The 22,203-nt window shown below is 56.4% G+C and overlaps 1 protein-coding gene across 9 annotated transcripts; it reads right to left on the reverse strand.

Moving 5' to 3' along the window:
* SLC6A12 (solute carrier family 6 member 12) lies at positions 1-21,973 on the reverse strand. 9 transcript variants are annotated; one of them, XM_057556647.1, is made up of 18 exons: positions 21,841-21,921; positions 20,109-20,192; positions 17,663-17,940; positions 13,255-13,389; positions 11,579-11,719; positions 10,744-10,831; positions 9,624-9,756; positions 8,279-8,413; positions 6,886-6,989; positions 6,511-6,635; positions 6,046-6,158; positions 5,491-5,578; positions 4,953-5,041; positions 4,621-4,723; positions 2,844-2,944; positions 2,224-2,394; positions 937-1,041; positions 1-801 (listed from the first exon to the last, which is right to left on the reverse strand). In XM_057556647.1, the coding sequence occupies exons 3-18, from the start codon at positions 17,883-17,885 to the stop codon at positions 781-783; spliced, it is 1,875 nt and encodes a 624-aa protein (XP_057412630.1). In that variant the 5' UTR covers positions 17,886-17,940; positions 20,109-20,192; positions 21,841-21,921; the 3' UTR covers positions 1-780. The 9 variants fall into 9 exon arrangements, with proteins under 9 accessions (XP_057412630.1, XP_057412626.1, XP_057412624.1 ...); XM_057556643.1 differs by lacking the exon at positions 21,841-21,921 and adding an exon at positions 21,927-21,973 and having other exon boundaries at positions 1-1,041; XM_057556641.1 differs by having other exon boundaries at positions 1-1,041.
* Positions 21,974-22,203: the final 230 nt, after the last annotated feature.

Raw genomic sequence — 22,203 nt, forward strand, 5'->3', positions numbered from 1 at the left:
GGCGATCCATGGGTGCTTGTTAACAAGGCAGGAGGGGGCAGTGGGAGGGACACCGGCCTGAGAGCAGGAGACCCGGCTTTAGTCGTGTCTCTGGCCCCGAGGAGCTTCATGAACTCGAAAAATCATTTTGTCTCTTGGGTTCCTCAGTTTCCTCATCCATGAAGTCGGGGTCGGGACAAAGGCAGGATGGCAAACGGAGCTGCCGGGGACACTGTCTTTGGAAGGCTATCAGCTGGGGAAGAACCTGAGATCGACTAGCCACGTCTGTCCTGGGTGCAGGCCCGTGGTCGTGCCTATTTGCCAAGTGCAGGGGCCATCCTGAGCCCCTGCCACCCCATTGTTCTGTGTGTTAAGGACAGCACTGCAAGGCCGGCGTGGAACTAGGGCTGGAGCTGGGGACACCTTGAGACACCACCTCCGCGAAAACGCAAGACAACGGTGGCCGTTTCTCTGGTTCCTTCCCGCGGGCTCCAGGACACTAAGCCAGGTGAGGGAGCCCTCCAGTGGAGCGTCAGGATCCAGCGTGGGGTGTTCAGCTGTCACATGCAACGTGGCGTGTATCTCTACGGGCGCTACCCTCCCCAAGCACAGAGATCGCAAGTGCTAAGAGGAAGCCTCGCTACACTGGGCGGTCCCGCTATTGCACACTGCAGCTGTTCTAACCAGACGGTGGGCTCCACAAAGACCTCCGCCTTCACAGATAAGACGGGGTGTTCCAACAGGCACGGCAGGCTCCGGCGGCACCGTCTCTAGCCCACCGGGAGGGGCTGCCCACGGACATCACAGAGCTTCTCGGCAGGGCTGCGGGAGGGGGCAGAGGTGAAGGCTGTCCGCCGGGGGCACGGGGGCCCTGACCCAGCTTCCTGGCTCAGTAGCCACCTGGTTTCCGGCCACATCCTACAAGTGCGTCTCCTTCTCCCCAGCCATGAGACCTGCCTTCGTTGGGGAGGGCCCGCAGTCCTGGCTGCTGCCACCGTCCAGACACAGGTATCGCTTGGGCTGTGGCAGGCTGGGGTCAGGGGTGACGAGCTGCCGCAGGCGCTGTGGGGAGAAGAGGAGTCAGTGGTGCTGGTGGCAAGAGAGGCAAAGACGTGTCCTCATGTCTGTGTCCCCAGAGCCCAGCACACAGCTCAGCGTGAGTGAGTGAAAGGGCACAGAGCTCGAGAAGCGAGAAGAGGCAGTAACGTGTGATTGAGCGTGTGAACCGCCTGGCTCCCGTCCTGGCTCTGTTACTGACGCCTGTGCGGTCGTAGGCAACCCACTGAACAACACTGTGACTCGTCTGTAAGATGACAGCACACACCTCAGAGAACAGTGCCTGGCACAGGGTTAAGTGATCAGCGAGTGTCTATTTTGTTCTTGTTGTTACTATTCTTATTGCTACTATTATCATATGCTCAGTAACTGTCTAGTATTGTTCTTCCTAGTAGTAGTCCTACGATTAGCACTGTTATTGGTGCCATCTCCTTCTTGCCTGGAATGCAGACATGATGACTGGAATCATGACAACCTTCTTGTGACCATGCAGTGATAAGCATGGTGATGAAAAGACAACATGACCAGGATGGAAGTGCAGGAATAGAGGAAGCGTCTGGTCCCCAACGGCCTCTTTAAGCAGCTGAACCAAATGCCAGGATCCCCCGTCTCTGGTCTTCTTGATATGTAAGAAGAAACTAAGCCCGTTTGCTTATTGCAGGTTGGGTTTTCTGTGACTTGTGGGCGAGACAGATTTCCACAAATGTAATGTCTTTGTGGGACACTGGCTCTGTCCCTTCCAGGAAGACATGTCCTGAACCCTAAATAGGGAGCCTTTTGCATATGGTTCGCAGGCAGGGTTGAGAGGAGGAGAGAAGCCGGGAGCCTGTGTGGGTGAACCATGGCTGCTGGTCACCAGTTTCCAGGAGCAGGAATCTGTGCTCTATGACCCCCTACGTCTGGCACCTTGTGTTCTTGTTTGTGACTTACTTTCCCCCTTAACCCTCTGACAGCTGCCCTTGGTCAACCTGCCCAGATGATCTGCTGGAGGTCAGATTCTGAAGGTCTAGGACTCTAGGACTCTTGAACATTTCTGAAAATGAAGCCCTTCTTCAAAGACCCTTCTCCTTAAGATTCCCTTAGACCGAAGGGCAGCCCGGCACTCAGAGCTGGCCCGGCCGTGGTGTCGTGCCCAGAGTCCAGCCCCTTCGGTGCCCTCCTTCAATGCGCCACTCCCCCAGCCCCTACCTTCTTGAAGGAACCCTGGGCCTTCAGGAGGGCGACGGCGATGAAGAGTGGGACACAGCCCATGGAGGAGCCCGCCAGGAACCAGCCGATGAAGTAGCCCCAGGCTGGGTACACGTAGACGTTGTTGTATCTGAGAGGTGTGTACTTGCTCAAGGAGAAGAGGAAAGTGGCCTAGAAAGACAGCGGGAGGGGCCGACGCAGATGCGGGAGGGAGCCCGTGAAACCCTCTCCTCAGGACTGAGCACAGTTAAATATCAACACACTGGTGCCATCACAGACCGTGGGCTCAGAAGGCAGGGAGGGGAGACGGAGGAGCTCCAAAGCAGACAAGGAGAGGGAGACCAACAGTTGGGAAATCATGCAGGCAGACAGACAGACAGACAGAGGTGCTGGGGAGGAAGGGATGGAGCAGGAACTAGACCAGATGGTAGTGCTGGTAAAGCAAAGAGACTGGCCAAGAAAAGGGGGGAGGGGAACCAGCACATAAGAGGGCACAGAGCAGCCCCTCCAGGTAACTGGGCAGGCGGGAAGGAGCCCCAGAACTCAGCCCGTGCCCCTCACCTCCCGGAGTCGGCTAGAGGCAGGAGGAGATGGGGGTGGTGGTGCTGGAGGGCACATACCAGGCAAAGGCCCGGGGTCAGGAAGAGCCAGGAGATCTTCACCAGGGGCCACGGCCGGTAGCCAAACATGTCCTCCATGTTGTCATAGAAACGGTCGGCCCCTGACCAGGTGGGTGGGGGTAGAGTGTGAGGACAGGAAGGGGACGGCTTCGTCCTCTTCCCCGCACCGCACCGTGGGGGGGAAACTGGATCAGGACACGTGAGTGACACTGGAGGTGGAGGGGAGGCCGCCACCAACAGAGAGCCCCTAACCTCCCAGGGCCTCTCTGCTCTCAGGGCTACGGATGAAGACCCGAGTCCTAACACAGAGGAGGGTGTGAGCCAGAACGGGGCTCAGCGGCTACACACATGCTTATTGCATCGCAGAGGTGAACTCGGCTTCAAGTAAAAATAGCAAAACATCAAGGGAGCCGATGCTCGAGCCCAGCGCTGAGCCCTGCGGGGCGGGGGCGGCACCTGCACCCCAGACTCCAGGGGGCCCCTCTGTGCTCCCAGTGAAGCACAGAAGGGGGCTGGGCTGTGGCCATGGAAACGCTGCCTCTTGCACTTGGTTTAACGTCCTTAGGTTTCCACGTTTGCTCCACCTTCTAAGAAGTAAAGAGCCACTGAGTGGGAAAGGCCTGGGAGCCCTCTAGCCACCCCCTCACCACCACAAAAAGAGCACTGCGAAATGCCACCGCTAGACAGTCGTCCCTTTGGCGTCTTAACTTCCCCCCAGGTGAAAAGCAGATACCGCTGCTGTAGGTGCAACATATCATCAGCCGCTTACACCTCGCTGTCATCGAGTTTGTCAGATCCTCTCTGAGAGCAAGTGTCGAAAAGCAGTGGGAAAATCAGAGCAAAAAGGTAGGAGACGCGTGGGGAGGGAAGGACGCCAACGAGGAAGGCCTAGGGTAGCGAGATAAAACCCTTCCTATTCGTGTCCCGTCCTGAGGCCCTGCTGCGTGGTACCCACGCACCCTCTCTGCCCTGAGCTTTGGGACACTGACAATCCGTTCCTCCAACTGGTGCAGTGGAGCCCGAGGGACCCGCGGCATGATGACGGCTCCTCCACGTGCCCGTGTGAGCGTAGGCAAGGGACCCAACCTCTCTGAGCCTCGGTTTCCCCTGTAAAGGGCTGTGGTGCAGATTACGAGACAGCACTCGGCACTCAGCAGTGCAGTGCTCGGGACATAATGGCTTCTCCCCCAACCCCACCCCACGCTGCCGCCGTCGTCAGGCACGCTAACAGGCTGGATACCACGTGGTCAGCACCGCTGGCTGGCTTCCTCAGTGCTGAGGGGGCCGGGCTGTTGGTGGGAGTCAGTGGAAGCCAGAATTCACCAAAGTATCAGAAAGAAATGCACGACCACCACAACAGAAAAGCCTACGTCAAAAACACAGGGATGAGCTTCCTGTCCGTGGAAGTATTCAAGCAAAGCCTGGGTGATGACTTCGAAAGGGCATGTGGGAATCTCTGAAGGATCAGACTAAATGGCCCTGGAGGTCCCGTTTGACTAGGATTCCCATGGGAGAAGGCCTCCAACAGCCTCTGCATCCAGAAAGCTGTGCACAGTTATTTATAATTATTCTCACTATTCAAAGAACTCTGTTGTCATTAGCCCAGCTCCACTGCCGTAATGAGAAACACCTGGGTTCCCAGCAACGGCTAAACTTCTCAAGTAAAAAGGACCAGGACAGCAGCACAAAGACCCGCAGAGACCAGCGGGCCCGTCCTCACCCAGGGCAGATCCTGCCCTTCGCGTGGCCCCAAGGCTCCCCCCCGTCACCCACTTACCATACACCCAGCCGATGCAGATCACTTCAAACACGGAAAGGAACAGCAGGCACGTGCCACTGCAGGCGTAATAATCAAACAGCTGGAAGATGTACATCCCGCCCTGTGGGGCAGGGGGCAGAGTGAGACCTTGGCCAGGGGGCAGGGGACATGCCCCAGCCCACACGAGATGACAGAAGCCCATTTGGGATGCCACCCTGCCCGGTCCAGGGAATTCATCCCTTGCAGCTAAAAAGAGTTTGCCCCGCCTGTCCCTGACTCCCAGCCTCCCGGCCCTCATCTGACAACATCTCTGACATCTGCGAGGACCCCGGGGACTGTGGTGCACGTACACTGTGCTGTCTGTCCAGCATCCCACCTTCCGGAAGTTGCCGAGTTGCGGCCACCTCACTCTGAGTGTGCGCCCCTCCCTGCTCCAGGCCTAAAGAAGAGCAATGGCCAATTCTCAGGGAAAGGGCCCTATCCCCCCGGGGTTGGTTGGTGGCAGAAGGGAACCCTGAAGCTGCCCAGAGCTGTCTGTAACATCCCAGGAGGGAAATCTGCCCAAGAATGACATCACCAGAGGAAAGGGGAGCCAGGAGATAGAGGGGAGCATCCCTGATGATGTCATTGGAGCTGCTGGATCCAACCGTGCCTGAAAGCAAAGCATCTCTAGACTTTTCTGTTTCCTAACCGAAAAAATTCACCTTCCTGCTTAAGCCAGCTTGTGTTTGGTTTCTGTCACCTGAAACCAAAGGAGAGGGAACCAACACAAGAAGGTTCCGCCATGTGGTCCCTCCAACCTCGCAGTGAAGGGCCGGGAAGGCGAGGGGAATGTGGCTCTGAGAGTGTCAGGGGGTCGCCAGCCTGCAGGCCGCCCCCGCCACTCACCTCGGTGACCAGGAAGAGCCCGAGCAGGTAGCAAATGACCGCGATGGCGAGGATCAGGAGCTCCCGCCGCCCGCTCTTCCGGAGCTGCCTGGGGAACATGTCCACGGAGGCTGTCACCAGGCACTCCACACAAACAAACTGTGGGCCGGAGGGGGCTGGTAAGAGGGGCCACTGCCTCCTCGCTCCCCAACCCCACGCTGGCCCACAGAGCGCAGGGGGCCCAGAACTGGGTTGCGGCCAACCCTGCCTCAGCCATGTCTCCACCACGAAAGGTCCCAGCCGGGAGGGTTGGCTGGGCGGGGCTGGGCGGCCCGAAGGTTTGGGAGGGCGCGTCCACATCTGCGGAAGGGTCAGGCCTGGGGGAGCAAAGCAAGTGGCCCCTCCCGGAAGAGGAGGCCGGGCGTCCCCCGACCAGCCTCAAGGACAGGCTCCGGATGCCGGGGCCAGGGCTGGGAAGTCTGGTCGGGGGACAGCGAGGTCGGGGAGGTTATGGCGGCGGACGCAGAAGCTGGTAAGGGGGTCGCAGGGCGGGGGCGGGCGGGGGCGGGGGCGAACCTGGCTGTCCAGCCCGAGGAAGATGAGCATGATGAAGAAGAGGCAGGACCACAGCTGGGACAGGGGCATCATGCTCACAGCCTTGGGGAAGGCAATGAAGGCCAGACCAGGGCCTGCCGGGCACACACTCCATCAGGGGCCCGCCCCTGTGTGTGCGCGCGCATGCGCGCCTGCGCGCCTGCGTTCATGTGCGCCTGCGTGCGTGCGCGCCTGCGTGCGTGCGCCGGCTCCCGAGGGCAGGCTGACTCGTCCGCTGCTCTGGGGAGCACGCTTTCCACTCGTGCGCCCGTCCTCCCATCCGTCCCCGCCTCCCTCCTCCCTCCCCTGGTTTTGGGGTTCTGCTCTGTGCCTAGCACGGCCGCCTGATGCTGAAAGGTTCCTATAGTACCCAGCTTCTGGGACCCCTGCCCTCCTGTCCCCTGCCCCTCCTTCCCCTCCGGCCCCAGGCAGCAGAGCAGCACCCACCTGACTCGGCCACCTCAGAGATGGGCACCCCCTGCTCCTGGGACATGAAGCCCAGGATGGAGAAGACCACAAACCCCGCCACGAAGCTGGTGGCGCTGTTCAGGAAGCAGAGGGCGATGCTGTCCCTGCAGAAAATGGGAAGGAAAAGGGAGAAAGAAACCCATCACGTGGGGACATCCAAAGACAGCGGTAAAGAGGAGAGAGGAAAGGAAGTGGGGGGAAGGAGCCCAAGACCAGGTACCAGACGGTGAAGAGAAGAAAGGGAGGGAGAAAAACCCAGTCTGGAAAGGGGACCACAGTGTCGGTTTTGCACAGCTTGGAGCCCCTGCTCACAAAGGAGGAAGGCCCCCTCCCAGGACCCCGCACCCCGCTCACCTGTAGCAGTTGTTGTGGTACTTGTTGTAGCTGCCCAGGGCCGTCAGGCACCCCTGGCAGATGGCGAAGGAGAAGAAGATCTGGGTGCCCGCGTCCATCCACACCTGCAGGAGACCCCAAGGAAGCGGTGGGAAGATGGGGGGAGCCTGCCAGGGCCTGGAGCAGTGACCGCCCCGCACCTCCACAACCAGCGGCCCCTCCGTCCCCGCAGAGCCCACGTTACAGCCCACGCCCACTAACGCATCCTCCTCTTCCCCTGGGCACTCAGCAGACACCACATAGGTGCGCGTGACTGTTAACTTCTAGTTGGTTCACCACAGATGGTGAACCAGAGAAGGAGAGGCCTGTCTGCAGGGCGGAGCTGAGGCCCTGGCCGCCCTCAACCTGCACGTGCCCCCAAGCAGCCATGGTGGGCAGAGGCCACGGCCATCAAATATAGAGAGAAGACACCAAGACTCCACTGGGGGGAGTGGGAGGGGAGGGGCAAAGAATGTGCTCAGACAAGTCCAGAGGGGGAAAATGTCCAACCTCGCACTAGTAAAAAAAAAAAAAAAAATTAAAACGGCAACATGCTACTACTTTGACCTATCAAAGGTTAAAATAAATTCTACTTGAAAGTCTCATGGGCCTGCAGAAGGAAGGGTACCCACCAACACGGGCGGTCAAAGTCCACAGCACATGTCAAGAGCCTTAAAAGGTGTGTACTCCCTGACTTAGTAATCCCACGTCTACGTCTAACTACTGTCAGGAAATAATCAGAGATGTGGTCAAAGATTTAAACACAAGGTGTTCATCGCAGCTGTCTGTACAATCATAAAAAAAAAAAAAAAATGACCTAAATGTGCAGGAACAGGGAAGAGCTGAGTAAAAGCCGACACCTGCCCCAGGTGTGGATGCCCAGAGGTCATATGGCCGGGTCTGTCCACCCGCTGCCCACACCAGCTCTAGAGAGGTACCTGGACTTACGGGACCCCAGTACATCTTGGCTGGATGAGTGAGTGGATGGATGGGGGATGGAGGAAACATTATGCAAATGATAAAATGACATTTACAAATGGATTTAATAACAAGGAAGATGCTTACACTATAAGTGAAAATATATTTATCTCCATGTATAATTATCTCAACTACGTGAAACACACACACACACCAGCTAGAAAAAAAAAAATTGGAAGGAAATATACTAAAATGCTAACAGAGGTTATAGCTGAGTGGTGGGATTACGAGAGGTTCTTAGTTCCTTTTTCATAATTTTCTTCTATATTATCTACTTTTTCCTCCAGTGGGCACATATTGCCTCTAAACGGCGAAAAGCAATCAAAGGTTTTCAAAAGTCCAGATCTGGTTTGGGGCGGGAGACGCCTGGGGGAACGGTCCCCAGTGAGGTTCCTACCTGGGGGTCCTTGAGCCGAAGCAAATCTGGTTTCAGGTAGTAGATGATGCCCTCGTAGGCTCCAGGCAGGGTGACGCCTCGGATCAGGAGGATGACCAGCATCAGGTAGGGGAACGTGGCTGTGAAGTAGACAACCTGGAGGGGAGAAGGCCAGGGTCACCCTTGCCCAGGCAGCACGAGCCGCCTCGGAGGAGGGGTGAGCACGGGAAACTTCCCACCCCTTCCTTTACACATTCTGGGGTGTCTGGGGCTCCCCAGCAGAGGACGAGACACACATCAGCGAGGCAAAGGGACGGGAGGAAGGACAGGGAGGGGTGTGAGTTTCCACCCGTAACATTTCAAGAACTCTTTTTGAATCCAGATTCTGGTCTCTCTTAATCCCTTATCCTGGCTGTTAGCCCGCCCCTTCCCCCCTGAAGAGAGTGGGACTCCCCCACCCAGGGGGAAGGTGAGCAGATTTGTACAGTGATCAGTGGGGAAATTTAGACTGAACTTTTCCAGGCTTAAGGTTGGGGGAGCAGCAGTGGCCTGAGCTCTGGGGGACGGGAGACACACGGGGGCTCCACTCTGCCCCTTCCCCGAGAGGGCAGCACTGTCCGTGTCGTTATTACTATTACTATTTCTATGTTATCACTATCACAACAATCCGTGGAAGAGGGAGGCTGCTTTGGGAGGGGGCTAATCAGGGAAGGCGGGACCCTGTCTGTTCCCGGCTGTAACAAGCATGGGGCGTCAGTGTCAGACTCTCTGGGTTGGAAATGATGCTCCGGTGTGAACTCTGTACACACAACAGGCCACTTTGTCCATCCTCAGCTGGAGCTCCTTCAGAGGTTGGAAACCCACCACCTCAAAGACTGTTCTGTTGGCCACTTCATCCTAGACATGGTCTTGGTGTGTTGTTAAACGAGACAAGCACGTCGTACGAGTGTGTGATCCTGATTGTGCAATATTCACACACAACGTGCGCGTGCGTGCACACACACACACACACACACACACACACACACACACACGTATAAAGGAAGCTAGAAGCCGACCAGCAAAACGCTGACAGGGATGACCAGACACCCCGCCAGCCCGCTGGTGGCTCAGCTCTGACCCTGGGACTTTCATGGTTCTTATTTTGCTCTGCATGTCACTTACGTAAACAGGCCTTTGAAAGTCATACCGAAAAAGACAGCCTTCTCTTGTGTTGAGCTGAACCCTGCCTTCCTGCGACGTCCCCTGTTCTCAGCAGGCCTCTCCCTTTCACTGCTTTCTCTTTCAGGTCTCCAGAGGGATGCCATGTGTGTCCCCGTGGACCCTGGGGGCCACAGAGAGCGGTCCCGGAGCCAGAACCCCTCACCTTGCCCGTGGACTTGACCCCCTTCCAGATGCAGAAGTAGCAGACGACCCAGGCAAGCAGGAGGCAGAGGGCCAGCTCCCAGCGCAGGGCCCCCAGTTCGTGGATGCCGGAGCTGAGGCCCAGAACACGTCTCCTGTGGACGGGGAGACACACAACCAGGTGAGGCCGAGGGGACAGTGGCCTCCGCCATCAGGTGTCCTGATCCTCAGAGCTGACCGCACGGGTCTCAGGGTCCACGCCTCCCTGCCCCATGGCCAGCACGTTCCCACCTGTGGTCTCTAAGCCCCTGGCCGTTAGACGACCAAATCACGTAATCCCGTAGGTATCTGTCTAACTCATCCAGCTTTCTCTGTTGTCGGAGAGGTAGAGACAGAGAGTGAGGGCAGTAAGCGTCTGAGCGAGCTCGAGCCCGTGGGGAGCAGAGACCCATCCGGGCAGTGGCTGAGCAGGTGCTCGGGGAGCAGACACAGGGGCTGGATGTGCGTCAGCATCTGAAGAGTGACCGGGGTGATGGGAACATGTGTGTGCCGGCGTCGGTGGGCACGAGGGCGGCGTGGATGCCGGGAGGGCGCCCCGGGGAGAGTGTCGGTGAGTACGTGTGGGCCAAGGTTAAGTGTGAGGGCGGGTAGACTTGTATAAGCGCAAGGGTGGACACGTGTGGACGCTGGGGTGCAAGTGCTCCTGTGGAGGGTGCAGGCGTGAGTGTAGAAATTTGCCAGTTCCCGTGGTGTAAATACTCCCACTTCGGCCTATTTCAAGCTACCACCAGGACATCAGGGCACGCGGAGCTGGCGCAGACTCTTCCCAGCTCGCGCTGGCCGTCGGCCGTGGCTGTATACGTGCAGGTGGGCGTGTGGGTGCGGGCGGGTGACGGTAAGAAGGCACGTGGGCGATGCAAGTCACGTGGACACGCGTGTGAGTCCAGGGGGACACAGGTGGATGCGGGGCGAGCGTGTGGGTGTGGACGGTAGGTGTGGAGGGTCCCTCATCTCCTAGTGACGTGAGTGCTGGAAAGCATGCACAGAGAGGTGTACACCTGCACCCCCAATCCCGGGCCCCAGACATCCAAATTCCCTCCGCCTGGGGCCCCCGGGAGGCGGCCTCCAGGCCGGGCACCTACTCCCAGAATTCCATGACGGGGGAGGTGAAGTTCACGGGCGGGGCCGCTGCGCTGGCTGCCGAGCGGTTCAGGAAGTCCACGCAGCCCTCTGCAGGGGACAAGAGGGACGTCAGCAGCGGGCCAGGTGGGCAGAGACGTCCTCACACCCCGTCCACCCACCTCTGGCCTCGCATTCCCGGTCCCCAGAGCTTCCTCTGGAGCCCCCGCTTTCCAGCGTCAGGAGTTCCTGCTCGGGTGGCTCGTGTGACCAGCCCCCGTCCCTGTGTGCCTCACACTGCTCTCGTCGCGGTGAATCTGGCTGCTCCTCTGGCCACCCTGCCAGCCACCTCTGACCCTGTCCAGACCTCAGGCCAGTCCCCCACGCCCACGTGTGGACTTCACTCCCCAGCGATGGGGGGATGGGCTCGTGGGACGGCCCCGCCTGGAGTGGTCCCCACGCAGGCCCCTTCCCATCCTTCTGTGGTCACCCGTCGAAATCTGCCACTGCTCTGTCCGCTTGTCTGTTCCCAGCGCTTGACTGTCCCTGGTCCGGGCTGGGCCGAATCACCCGGGCCCACCGCTGGGTCTTGAGGGTCTGGCACATAGTAGGCCCGCAGTGAACACTGGCTCGGTGGGTGGACGTTGGGGGGGTGTTAGCGCCTGGCAGCCGCTTGTCACCCACCGTCCCACCGGGTTGTCGGCTGTCCTGGCGGCTGGTTGGAGGTCCCACACGGGGTCGGCCAGCAGAGTGGCCACCTGTGCCCGCCCAGCTCGGTTTGGGGGCTGTTCTGCCGGGCGCTCCATCACTGTTCGCCCGGCCCCAGCTGCCCCGTCCCAGGGCCGACACGACAAGTACCTGTGTTCCAGGAGTGGGTGCAGGCGGTCCAGGGCAGCTCGGAGGTAAAGGAGCTGAACAGGTAGAAGAGGGCCCAGGAGAGGATGATGATGTAGTAGACGTTCAGATAGGCCTCGATGACCACAGACGCCAGGCCAATGCCTTGTGGGGGGGGGGGTGGGTAACAAGAGGGTCCCAGAGACCAGCGTCAGCCTGGGAGCTGCCCACCGTGCTGGAAGGACAGGGGCCCCGGAGACACCGCGGGGCTCATTCACGGGCCTGAGAGGCCCTTTACTCCTTATTTTTCTAAGTAAGAAAAGCAGGTGACAGAACACCACCCTAGGCGTTCTCCCAGTTTTATGATATATATCTGAACATATTTTTTGTTTCATGAGAGAATCTCCGGAAGGAGCATCTCCAGAAGTTAACAAGTGGTTCTCTGGGTGATAGATTTCAGTTCACTTTTAAAAGTTCTTTTCTTTTTCTGGTTTTTCTAGTTTTTCTGTGACAATCATGCGTCACTTGTGAAGTCGCAAGGGACAGGAGGAACAGAGGCACGAGGCCAGAGTCAGGAGGTTCCTGAGTTCGGGTCTCACCAGGCACCCGAGCCTCTGGCGGGTGGAGGGAACCCACGCGTGTGTGGGCATCAGGCAAGGACCCGGGCAGCCTCGGTGGGGCTGTGGACCCCAGGGAGCAAGCAGAGGGCAGACTCCCCATGGACCACACACAACCCACACGGACCCCAAGGATCCGAGAAAATCATCCCGGAGACCCCACAGGGTCCCCATTCTCATCCCACAGGGACCCCCCAAAATCACCACACAGACCCCACAGGGACCCCCAAGCACCCCACCAAACCATCTGACGCCCCAAGAGGGGTCAGCACCAGCCTAGCCGTGCCCCGCCGCCCCTGGTCGGGCTCCCAGTCTGCTCAGAAGCCAGCGTGGTTCCACCACGTCCACGCCATCCAGCGGAAGCTTGGCGGCCCCCAGACAGGCCTGTCCTGGGCCCGGCCCCTCAGGGACTGGCGTCCAAACCAGAGTCCTCCCTCCCCCCCGACCATGCGAGGAACCGCTCGGGGGCCAGGAGGCCCCTGGGTTTCCCACTGGCCGCCAGGGCCCCATCACCTGAACAGAGGGTGGGAAAGGACATCCCCACTGCTCACATCAGTGCCAACAGATCCCCAGAGGGAGGGCAGGGGCTGGGAGCAGCTTAGTCCCTAACACAGGACACAGCGCAAACCCACGGAGACCTGGGTTCGTGAATGGCCTCATTTTCTCATCTTAGGAGGTTAAAGCAGACACTCCTGGAGGGTTAGGTGAGGACGCAGACGCATGTGACGTGCTGACGTGAGCCCTGGCGCACCATCACCATCATCACCATGATTATGCCCTGCGGAGGCGTGTCTGGGACCAGGCCACGCGCTCGGGAGCACATTTCCCATGAAGCTGTGAAGACTCAGCTTCAGGGTTCCTCACTTGCAAGGACCCCTCCCAAGGCTCTGCATCTAATGTTGTGCCTATTTATAATTTTGTATCGTCCTTCCTGGAGACTGCTTCCACCCAGGTTCTAGAAGCTTCGGGCCCCAGGAAGCCTGATTACACGTCCTAGCTCCTCTGCAGCCCTCAGCACAGGGTGGATGAAGGAAGTGGGGAGGGCGATGGCCGGGGGGTGTGTGTGGCTGGAACGGCACTCACCCTGGAGGAGGGGGCAGATCTTCCTCCAGGCTGTGACGCTGCCCTGGCTGGTGTACTGGCCCAGCGCCACTTCCAGGAAGAACACTGGGATGCCGCAGGTGAAGAAGAAGATGAAGTAGGGGAAGAAGAAGGCTCCTGCCAAGGAGGGGGAAGGGGGTTGAGCTGGCAGCCAACCCCTCAACCACCCTCTGCAGCCCCCAGGGGCCCAAGACAGCAGCTTCCTCCTGTCTGTGAGCAGGGCCGGGCGGAAAGTTTCCAGTCCATGCCCCACCCGGCATAGGAAAGACCTTCGAAGGGAAGTGAATGATAATGTAGGTGGAGATCCTAATATATGCCCTATTTATTTTCTCAGCGTGCTTCACAAATCTAGTCCATTTATTCTTTTTGGAACCAAAAACATGTGTTCTGTATAATTTGATATGATTATTAAATCATCAAGTTTGTTACGTTTTCGAGAAAAACAAACAAACAAAAACACCTTGGGAAAATGATTTTCCCTGTAATCATTTTCAGAGGGTATTTCCCCTCCCTCAGGCTCTGGTCTGAACTGGGCCCCCCCACCCCCTGCAGACAAGGCCACTCCCCTGCTAGGGGAAATTCTCGGGGTCATGGTTTCAGCAGCCTCGTGAGAGGCTAGCCAGAGGGCAGGCCTAAAGACACCCAGCAAATTACAGCCCAGGGCGCCCACCTCCGTCACCTCGGAAGCGTGTACCTGGGTGAACACAGATTATTGTTCATTGCCCAGTCATAACACTTGGCACTTGATGCTTCTGTGTGTAAGGCCCTCTTCCAAATCCTTCACTAACATCAAAACCCTCACAAAGCAGCCTCCCAGGCCACAGGTACTGGTGTCATCTCCATTTTACAGATGAGGAAACCAAGGCACAAACCCAGGTGGTCTGACCCTGAGTCTGGGCTCTTAACCACAATGTGACAATGCCTCTCAAGCAACGCACGTTACTCTGTAGAAAAGCAGAAAGTACAAAGGGAAGGAAAGGAAAAAGCATTGTATATCCTTCCAATTTTCTGACAAACACATACATATATATTTCCTTTGCAAAAATGAGAACCTACTATGCATGACTTGATAACCATTTTTAAAATGTATATCATGGACCTCTTTGCATATCAATAAATCCATATCTGCGTCGCCACTTTAATGGCTGTGTGGCTGTGTTTTACGCAGAGTTTCTTTGGTCAGGACCCCGCTGGCCTTTCTGGTCATCCTCCTGCTGCGGTGAGGACCGTTGCCCACATTCTCGTGCACTTGTCTACTTTGTTCCTTAGTTTAAACTTCCAGCAGAGGAACTGCTGAGTCAGAGGGCAAAAGAAATGGACCTTTTTTTTTTTTTTTTGCTTTTTCTGTTGTAAAATGTACGTAACATAACTTTTACTATTTTAACCATTTTTAAGTGTCCAGCTCAGCAGCATTCAGTTCATTCACACTGTTGTGCAACCATCCCACCATCCGTCTCTAGAGTTTTCTCATCCTCCCAAACTGAAACTCTGTCCCCTTTCAACACTCACTCCCCATCCCCCTCCCCCAGCCCCGGCACCCACCCTTCCTCTTTCTGTCTCTACGAACTTGATCATTCTAGGCACCTCATGGAAGGGGAATCATACAGTATTTATTCTTTCGTGACTGACTTATTTAGCATAATGTCTTCAAGTTTCATCCATGTTGCAGCATCTATCAGAATTTACTTCCTTTCCAAGGCTAAATAACGATCCAGTGTCAGTATAGGTCACATTTTGTTTATCCATTCATCCACTGATGGACGTTTGGGTTGTTTCCACCTTTTCAGAATAAACTTTTTTTTTTTTTTGGCCATGCCACGAGGCATGCGGGGTCTTAGTTCCCCGACTAGGGATGGAACCCGGGCCCACGGCAGTGAAAGCGCTGCGGAGTCCTAACCACTGGGCCTCCAGGGAAGTCCCAGGGATGAACATTTTTAAGGTCTTTCCTTAAAAAGAAAGACCGGCATTTCCAAATTGCCCTCCCAAACTCTTGTACCATCTGCCCTCCCAACAGCAACATGTGAGAGCAAAGAAGGATTGGTGAGTCTTCCCGGGCCTGCTGCTGTCGACCAGCTCCGTGGTCCCAGGCAAGTGGCTGAGGTCTCTGGGCCCCTGTCCTCCTCTGTGGAACAAGGGCTCTAACGAGATCATCTTTGGTCGTAGCCACCTCTATGTCCGTGACACTGCAGCCGGGGCAAGAATAAGTCACCACATCCTCCCCCAGCGTTAGTTATCACCCCAGCCCTGGCCTGTCCGGGAAGTCCCATTTCTATTTCTTTGGAGTCATCGGTTTAGGCAATTTGCAGTAAGAATTATAAGTTTTAAAACAGAGAGCAAGGGACTTCCCTGGTGGTCAGTGGTTAAGACTTTGCCTTCCAATGCAGGGGGTGCAAGTTCGATCCCTGGTCGGGGAACTAAGATCCCACATGTCTTGTGGCCAAAAAACCAAAACATAAAAGAAGCAATATTGTAACAAACCAATAGAGACTTTTAAAAAATGGTCCACATCAAATAAATGAATAAAAGGGGCTTCCCTGGTAGCGCAGTGGTTAAGAATCTGCCTGCCGATGCAGGGGACATGGGTTCGAGCCCTGGTCCGGGAAGATCCCACATGCCGTGGAGCAACTAAGCCCGTGCGCCACAACTACTGAGCCTGTGCTCTAGGGCCCGCGAGCCACAACTACTGACCCCACATGCTGCAACTACTGAAGCCCGTGCGCCTAGAGCCCGCGCTCTGCAACGAGAGAAGCCACCGCAATGAGAAGCCCGAGCACCGCAACGAAGAGTAGCCCCCGCTCGCCACAACTAGAGAAAGACCATGCACGGCAATGAAGACCCAACGCAGCCGAAAATAAAATACATAAATAAATTTAAAAAAAAAATAGGGCTTCCCTGGTGGTGCAGTGGTTGAGAATCTGCCTGCCAATGCAGGGGACACGGGTTCGAGCCCTGGTCTGGGAAGATCCCACATGCCGCGGAGCAACTAGGCCCGTGAGCCACAACTACTGAGCCTGCGCGTCTGGAGCCTGTGCTCCGCAACAAGAGAGGCCGTGATAGTGAGAGGCCCGCACACCGTGATGAAGAGTGGCCCCTGCTTGCTGCAACTAGAGAAAGCCCTCGTACAGAAACGAAGACCCAACACAGCCAAAAATAAAAAAATAAAATAAATAAATAAGTGAAATTCTTAAAAAAATTAAAAAAATAAAAATAAATAAATAAAACAGAGCAAGACACGTGGTAGATGTTCACTAAATATTTGTCAAATTAAATAGAAATAGTGTTTAGAAGGATTTTCTAAACAGTGGTTATTTTTAAACAGGAATGTTCCTTCTTTTTTACCTTTCTGGAATGTTTCTAATATTCACATATATCATTTCCACAAGAGGAATACAGTTATTTTCAAAAGGCAAAAATGAATCTGGCCAGTCACAAATAAACTCATCTAAATGAATTATTCCATTTATGTGAAATATTCCAAATAGGTAAATCCACAGCCACAGGAAGTAGATGAGTGGTTGCCAAGGGCTGGTGGCGAGAGGGCTCGGGGGTGATTTCTAACAGGTACAAGGCTTCTCTGGGGGGTGATGGAAATTTTCTAGAATCAGTCGTGGTAATGGTTGCACAAGTCTGTGAACATACTAAAACTACTTAATTGTACACTTACAAAGGTGACTCTGATCCCTCCCCACCGTGCCCCTGCTCATTTTTACTACCAGCGCTGAAAAATATTAAATTGTTTCTTTAATTAAAAAAAAAATCATAGACAAGATAATGTCATTTCTTTGATCAACGTTCCTCAGTGGCTCCCATGTCACTCAGAGCAGGGCCCAGAGGGGCCGAACCCTGACCTCTGCTTCCTCTCCCACCTGTCATTCCCCCCTCGCCGTCCCCCTGCGTTTGGAATGTTCTTCACTTGAACTGCATCCTTGAGACTGGCTCCTTCACCTCCTTCAAGTCTTGGCTCAAAGGCCACCTCCCGGATGGATCCTTTCCTGGTCCCCTCGCTTCCCATCTCACGCCCCTCCCCGCCCCTCCTCCCTGCTCTGCTTCTGGCCAGTCTGCCCCCCCACCATGCGACAGACCGCAGTGGATGTATTTGTCTGTGGTCCGCTGCCCTTTGCTGGAGTGTAACCCGGAGTGAGCTGTGCTTTGTATCTAGCACGGTGCCCGGCAAGGGTGGCCCAGCCTGTGAGCTGAGTGAGGGACTGAATCCTTCAACCACTGACCGTGGTCTGTGTGGGGCCAGGGAGGAGAGGAGCTTGCCGTGAGGAACCATCCCCGTTTCACAGTGGGGGGATGCTGGAGTCAAGCTCCCTGCCAGCCTCCCTCCACTGCCCAGGCAGGAGGTGCCCAGGTGGGCACTGCTCTCCCCACCTCAAAGTGAACTCACCTCCCCCGTTTTTGTAGCAGAGGTACGGAAACCTCCAGACGTTGCCCAGCCCGATGATCTCCCCGGCCACGGACAGCACGAACTCCATCTTGTTGCTCCACTGGCCCCGATCCTTCACCTGGTCCTTGCCTTCCTGGTCCAACTTCTCTCCCTCCTCAGGGACCCAGGAGACCACAGAAGGCCCATCCTTGGGAACTGCCACTTTTCTGTCGTCTGCAGCCATGGACGGGCTGGGAGGCCACAGATGGGAGTGGGCAGGATGGCAGGAGAGGCGCAGCCTGCGGGGACAGGAAGGAATGAGCTGGGCGGCCCCAAGGACGCCTGTCACCCCCGCTCTCTCCATCCTAACCTTTCATTATTGCTGGAATACTGTTGAATAGTGTCAGACTATTGATTTTCTTCCCAAATTCTTGATGATATTTGCACCTAAAGTTACACTTTGCTCTCACAGCTCTGAGAACAAACAGGGAGCAGTTTGTTCTTAGTTTGCCCATTTTGCAGATAGAAAAATCCAGGCCTTGACAGATGAAGTGACTTGCCTGAGACCATTCAGGACTAGATGGGGATTGAAACCCAAGCTCGGGGACTCTCATTCCAAGTCTCTTTTGATCTTTACAGTCAGCTGCCGTCCCCGCTGGCCCTTCTGCCCCCGCTCCTCAGTGTCCAATGAGTGTCACCCACCCAGCCTCCGGCCTCCAGGCCAGAAGGGATCAAAGGCTGTCAGGGGTAACAGGAGGTCAAAGGGAGGTGTGGCCAGGTAACTGCATGGTCTTCCCTGGGCCAGCTGTGTGCTCGTAGCTGTGCCAGCGTGATCGATTGCCTCTGGGTAAACATGGGAGCCAGCTAGCTCCGGGCATCTGATTGGGAGGGCAGAGGAGGGTGGGGCACAAGGCCAGGTGGGGACAGGAGCGGCCTTCGAGGGGACCCTGGTTCTTGAACCTCTGTCCTGAGAGCAGGCGGGGGTTCTGGTGGCAGAAGGGGTCACCAGAGGGATCCTCACTTGGGTGTTCACCTCCGGATCCGAGCGGTCCCCTCAAGGGAGACCCAGAAGTGACTGCTCATCCCGGCAGGTTACTGCCCTCCCCGACTCCCTGCCCTCCTAAAGAGCAGCCACTCTCTGCCCTACCCTGTCCCTCTCGTGGTCTGTTTATCTGCTGCCAGGAGACAGACTGATGCGTGCTCTATCCGGAATCCTTGCTGGCCTCCCCTCCCCACACTCCGCCACCTCCACTCTCGTTTCTGCCAGGAAGACGTGCCGGGCTGCCGAGGGATCCGCTCCCCCAGGCCCCCCGCCTCTGCCTCCAAGGGGCAGTGGGGAACCAAAGTGACCAGGAGCTACCAAGGCCTCTGCTCCTCCAAGGTTCTAGAGAAACACAAGGGATTCTTTTTATTAAAAGAAGAGTCTGTGTTTACTTGTTAGTCCTTTTAACCCAGGCAACAACCCAAGCCCAAGTCAGTTAGAAAGGTGTGGCAGGGCCATCTGAGGTTATGGAAATTTTTGAAGGTGACTTGGAGGGTGCAGGTTATCCCAGGAATGGGAAAGAATGTCGGGGTGAAACTCTGGTACTGGGACCTACTCGGAGGCTTCCGTGGCAAGATCAGCCCAGGAGGGAAGGCGAGGAGAGAGGCACCCCGTGGAATCCAAGGCCTCACCCTCTGCTATAAAGGAAGGGGCGGGGGAAGAAGGGAAGGAAAGAGAGCTCCAGGTTCAGAGAGAGAGAGATCAGCCAAACCCCAGGGGCTTTGAGAACCAAGCCTCAGGTGGAAAGAACAGGGCAGTTTGGCCTCTGGGGACACCTGAACCAACTGTGGATATTGCTACAGAATTGAGGCTGGGGGACCCTGAGGACTGGCCCCTGAATCATTATCAAATGAATGAATAGACTCAAAAACATGGATGAAGAAGCATCAAACAGGAGACCCAAGGTCTGGTCCAGACCTGGCTAGTAATAGTAGAAGTTAACAGGGACTGCCCTGGTGGTCCAGAGGTTAAGACTCCACGCTTCCACTGCAGGGAGCACGGGTTCGATCCCTGGCTGGGGAACTAAGATCCCACATGCTGCAAATCACGGCCAAAAAACCCCAAACGATAACAATAACAAAAAAAAAAATTTTACTCCATTTCTTGTCCAACACGTGTTCCCCTCAAGATTGAGGGGTATCAGAGAAAAGGGAGGACTGAAACAGCATACCAGCCCCTGTGTCCCAGTCCTTTGAAGTAAAAAGCTTAAAAAAAAAATAGAAGTTGACATTTGAGTCAGCACTGTGCTAAAAACATACACATCCTTACATGCATTATTAAGTTTCATCTTCATAAAAATCTTTGGAGAATTACTATTAACTCCATTTTATAAATGAGGAAATGAAGCTCAGAGAGATTAAGGAACAGGCCCTGACACCCCCAGGTGCTCAGTAAACTATTTTTGAATGGTTTGAACAAACTTACCAGTACAGTAACTGGGGAGCTGAGCGGCCACGTTGCTGTGTGACCTTAGGCAAATCACACCTCCTCTCTGGGCTTTAAGTCTCCCTGAAAGAGAGAATGACCCCTACTCAACTGTGGTGTTGGGAGGGCAGGGTATACACATGAGATCCATAAAAGACAAGGAGGGATACTGCCTTTGCTCGCCAAGCCATAGCGTAGCCCAGCTCGGGGCCTGAGCATAGGGTCACCAACAGGGTGGCCAGGAGACAAGCCTCACTGTCCCCAGACCAGTGGCAGCTGTTTCAGGGCCAAGTTGTCCTCAACAGCTGGAGGTGGGGAGACCCGCCTGGGAAAGGAGTAAATGAAGGGAAAGCCAGAGGGGAACACAGGCTGAGGAAGCAAACCCCAGAGCCCAGGGTGGGCGCAGGATTTGGGAGAAGAGAACACAGATGAGCTGACCTTCACGTGACAAGTTTGTTCTTTTTCAAAAAGGCTGTTGAGAGGAGCATGATTTATGGGTAAGAGTGAAAAACCAGAATGGCAGAATGAAAGCAAGAGCATGTGAAAAGGAAAGCTGGCCCAGGGCCATGGCAAGTCAAGGCGGAACAGGCTTACATTGCAGCAAGCAGGACTCAAGTTAGACTCAAGGAAGAACTTTCCAGGAGGATGTTAGACATAAAAGCTGTACTGAGCTCTCCTTTTTGGGGTTAAAAGCCAAAGGACAGCACCCCACCCTCCTGCCACCCTCCTGCCACCCTCCCTGCCCCCCTCTGCTGTGCCCTTCTACCCCCAGCCCGTTTGCCAGGAATACTTAAACACAGTGTTATCCTCAGTCACGATGACTTCCAGAAGTCTCCACCGTCCCAAGGGTTCACGCCAGCTCTCTCACGTCTCCAACCCCTAGCATCACCTGCCCGGCTGCCCATCTGCTCTGCTAAGCTGGGGCAGGGTGTGGGGCGGACTGGACCTCACCACACGCCAGCGCTCTCCAGAAGCAGAGACGCTCGCACCCACGCCGGGCTCAGGGCCGCCCATGAAGGAAACCTTCAGGAGGCTGACGAGCCCCCAATTCACTGTTTTCAGGGGCTGGGCAGGTAGGCAGAGGAGCGGACACAGGTGGAAATGCTGCTGGCCTCCACGCGCCCCCCGGGGCAGCGGCCCAGGCCCTGGATGTCCCAGCCCCGCTTCAGCCCACACCCACATACCAGTGCCCGTTCAGCACACACGCTGTTGCCGCTCCCGTCACGTCCCCTTGCACACACATACCTGTGTGCACGGCACCAAAACATGACCCCCGTCGAGTCCTTCACACCCCGTGGGCCGCCCGCACCCTCGATGCCCCCCGGGGCACAGGCCGCCCTGCCGTCCCCACCCCTGTGCTCCCTCAGCCTCCTCCTCCTCCTGGGAGCCGGCGGGGAGGCTGATCCGGTCTGGCCCCTCTCCTGGCCGCTTCCTTCCCACCTGCGGGGCGCCGTCTGTCTCCCCCTCCTCTCCCTCTCTGGCCCGGGATCGCTCCTCTCTCACCCGCTCCCTGGAGCCAGCCCCCTCCCCGTCTACGGACTTTCCCGCTAGCCAGGCTTGTCCCTGAGCAGCTCAGATGCTGCAGGGGGTGCGGAGGAGCTGGGGTGACACCCTCATCCTAAGATTCCCCAACACCAGACTTCCCTCTGGCCCCGCTCACGGCACAGACGCACACTGCCTCCCAGGTGCCGCCTCCCCCTCACCCACCCCGCATCCTCTGCGAGAAGCTCACCTCCTCCCGCCTGGCTCCCCGGGTCCCGCACAGAGTCCCAGGGAAGCCGCTAGGAGACCCGACCTGAAAGGGAAACTGTCCCCCACCTTCGCTCCTTCTCCTCTTCCTCCCAGCTCAGAATCCCATCCAGTCGTGGTCCTGGGACCCCCAGACAGAAAGCTACCGTGTGTGTGTGTCTGTGTGTCTGTGCACACTTGAGTGTGAGCTGGTGTATTGGGAAGTGGAGGGGCAGAGAAATACCACAAGCAGCAGGAGGGACTGAGGCCAAAAGTTTGTGAGCCAGGATTACAACACCCAAGCTCAGGAAGTCAAGTCCTCTGTCCCTAGCCCCTCCCCACCTGCCTCCCGGCCAGAGCTCCCCCA

Source organism: Balaenoptera acutorostrata, chromosome 11 (genome assembly GCF_949987535.1).
Source record: "Balaenoptera acutorostrata chromosome 11, mBalAcu1.1, whole genome shotgun sequence".
Lineage (NCBI taxonomy): Eukaryota > Metazoa > Chordata > Mammalia > Artiodactyla > Balaenopteridae > Balaenoptera > Balaenoptera acutorostrata.

Excerpts from the sequence above, each read along its gene's own strand:
- SLC6A12 (XM_057556643.1), bottom strand. The coding sequence starts at position 17,885 with ATGGCTGCAGACGACAGAAAAGTGGCAGTTCCCAAGGATGGGCCTTCT. Across the intron at positions 13,390-17,662 it reads CTGCTACAAAAACGGGGGAG|GAGCCTTCTTCTTCCCCTAC; the intron begins GTGAGTTCACTT and ends CCTCCTTGGCAG. Across the intron at positions 11,720-13,254 it reads GATCTGCCCCCTCCTCCAGG|GCATTGGCCTGGCGTCTGTG; the intron begins GTGAGTGCCGTT and ends CCCCCCCACAAG.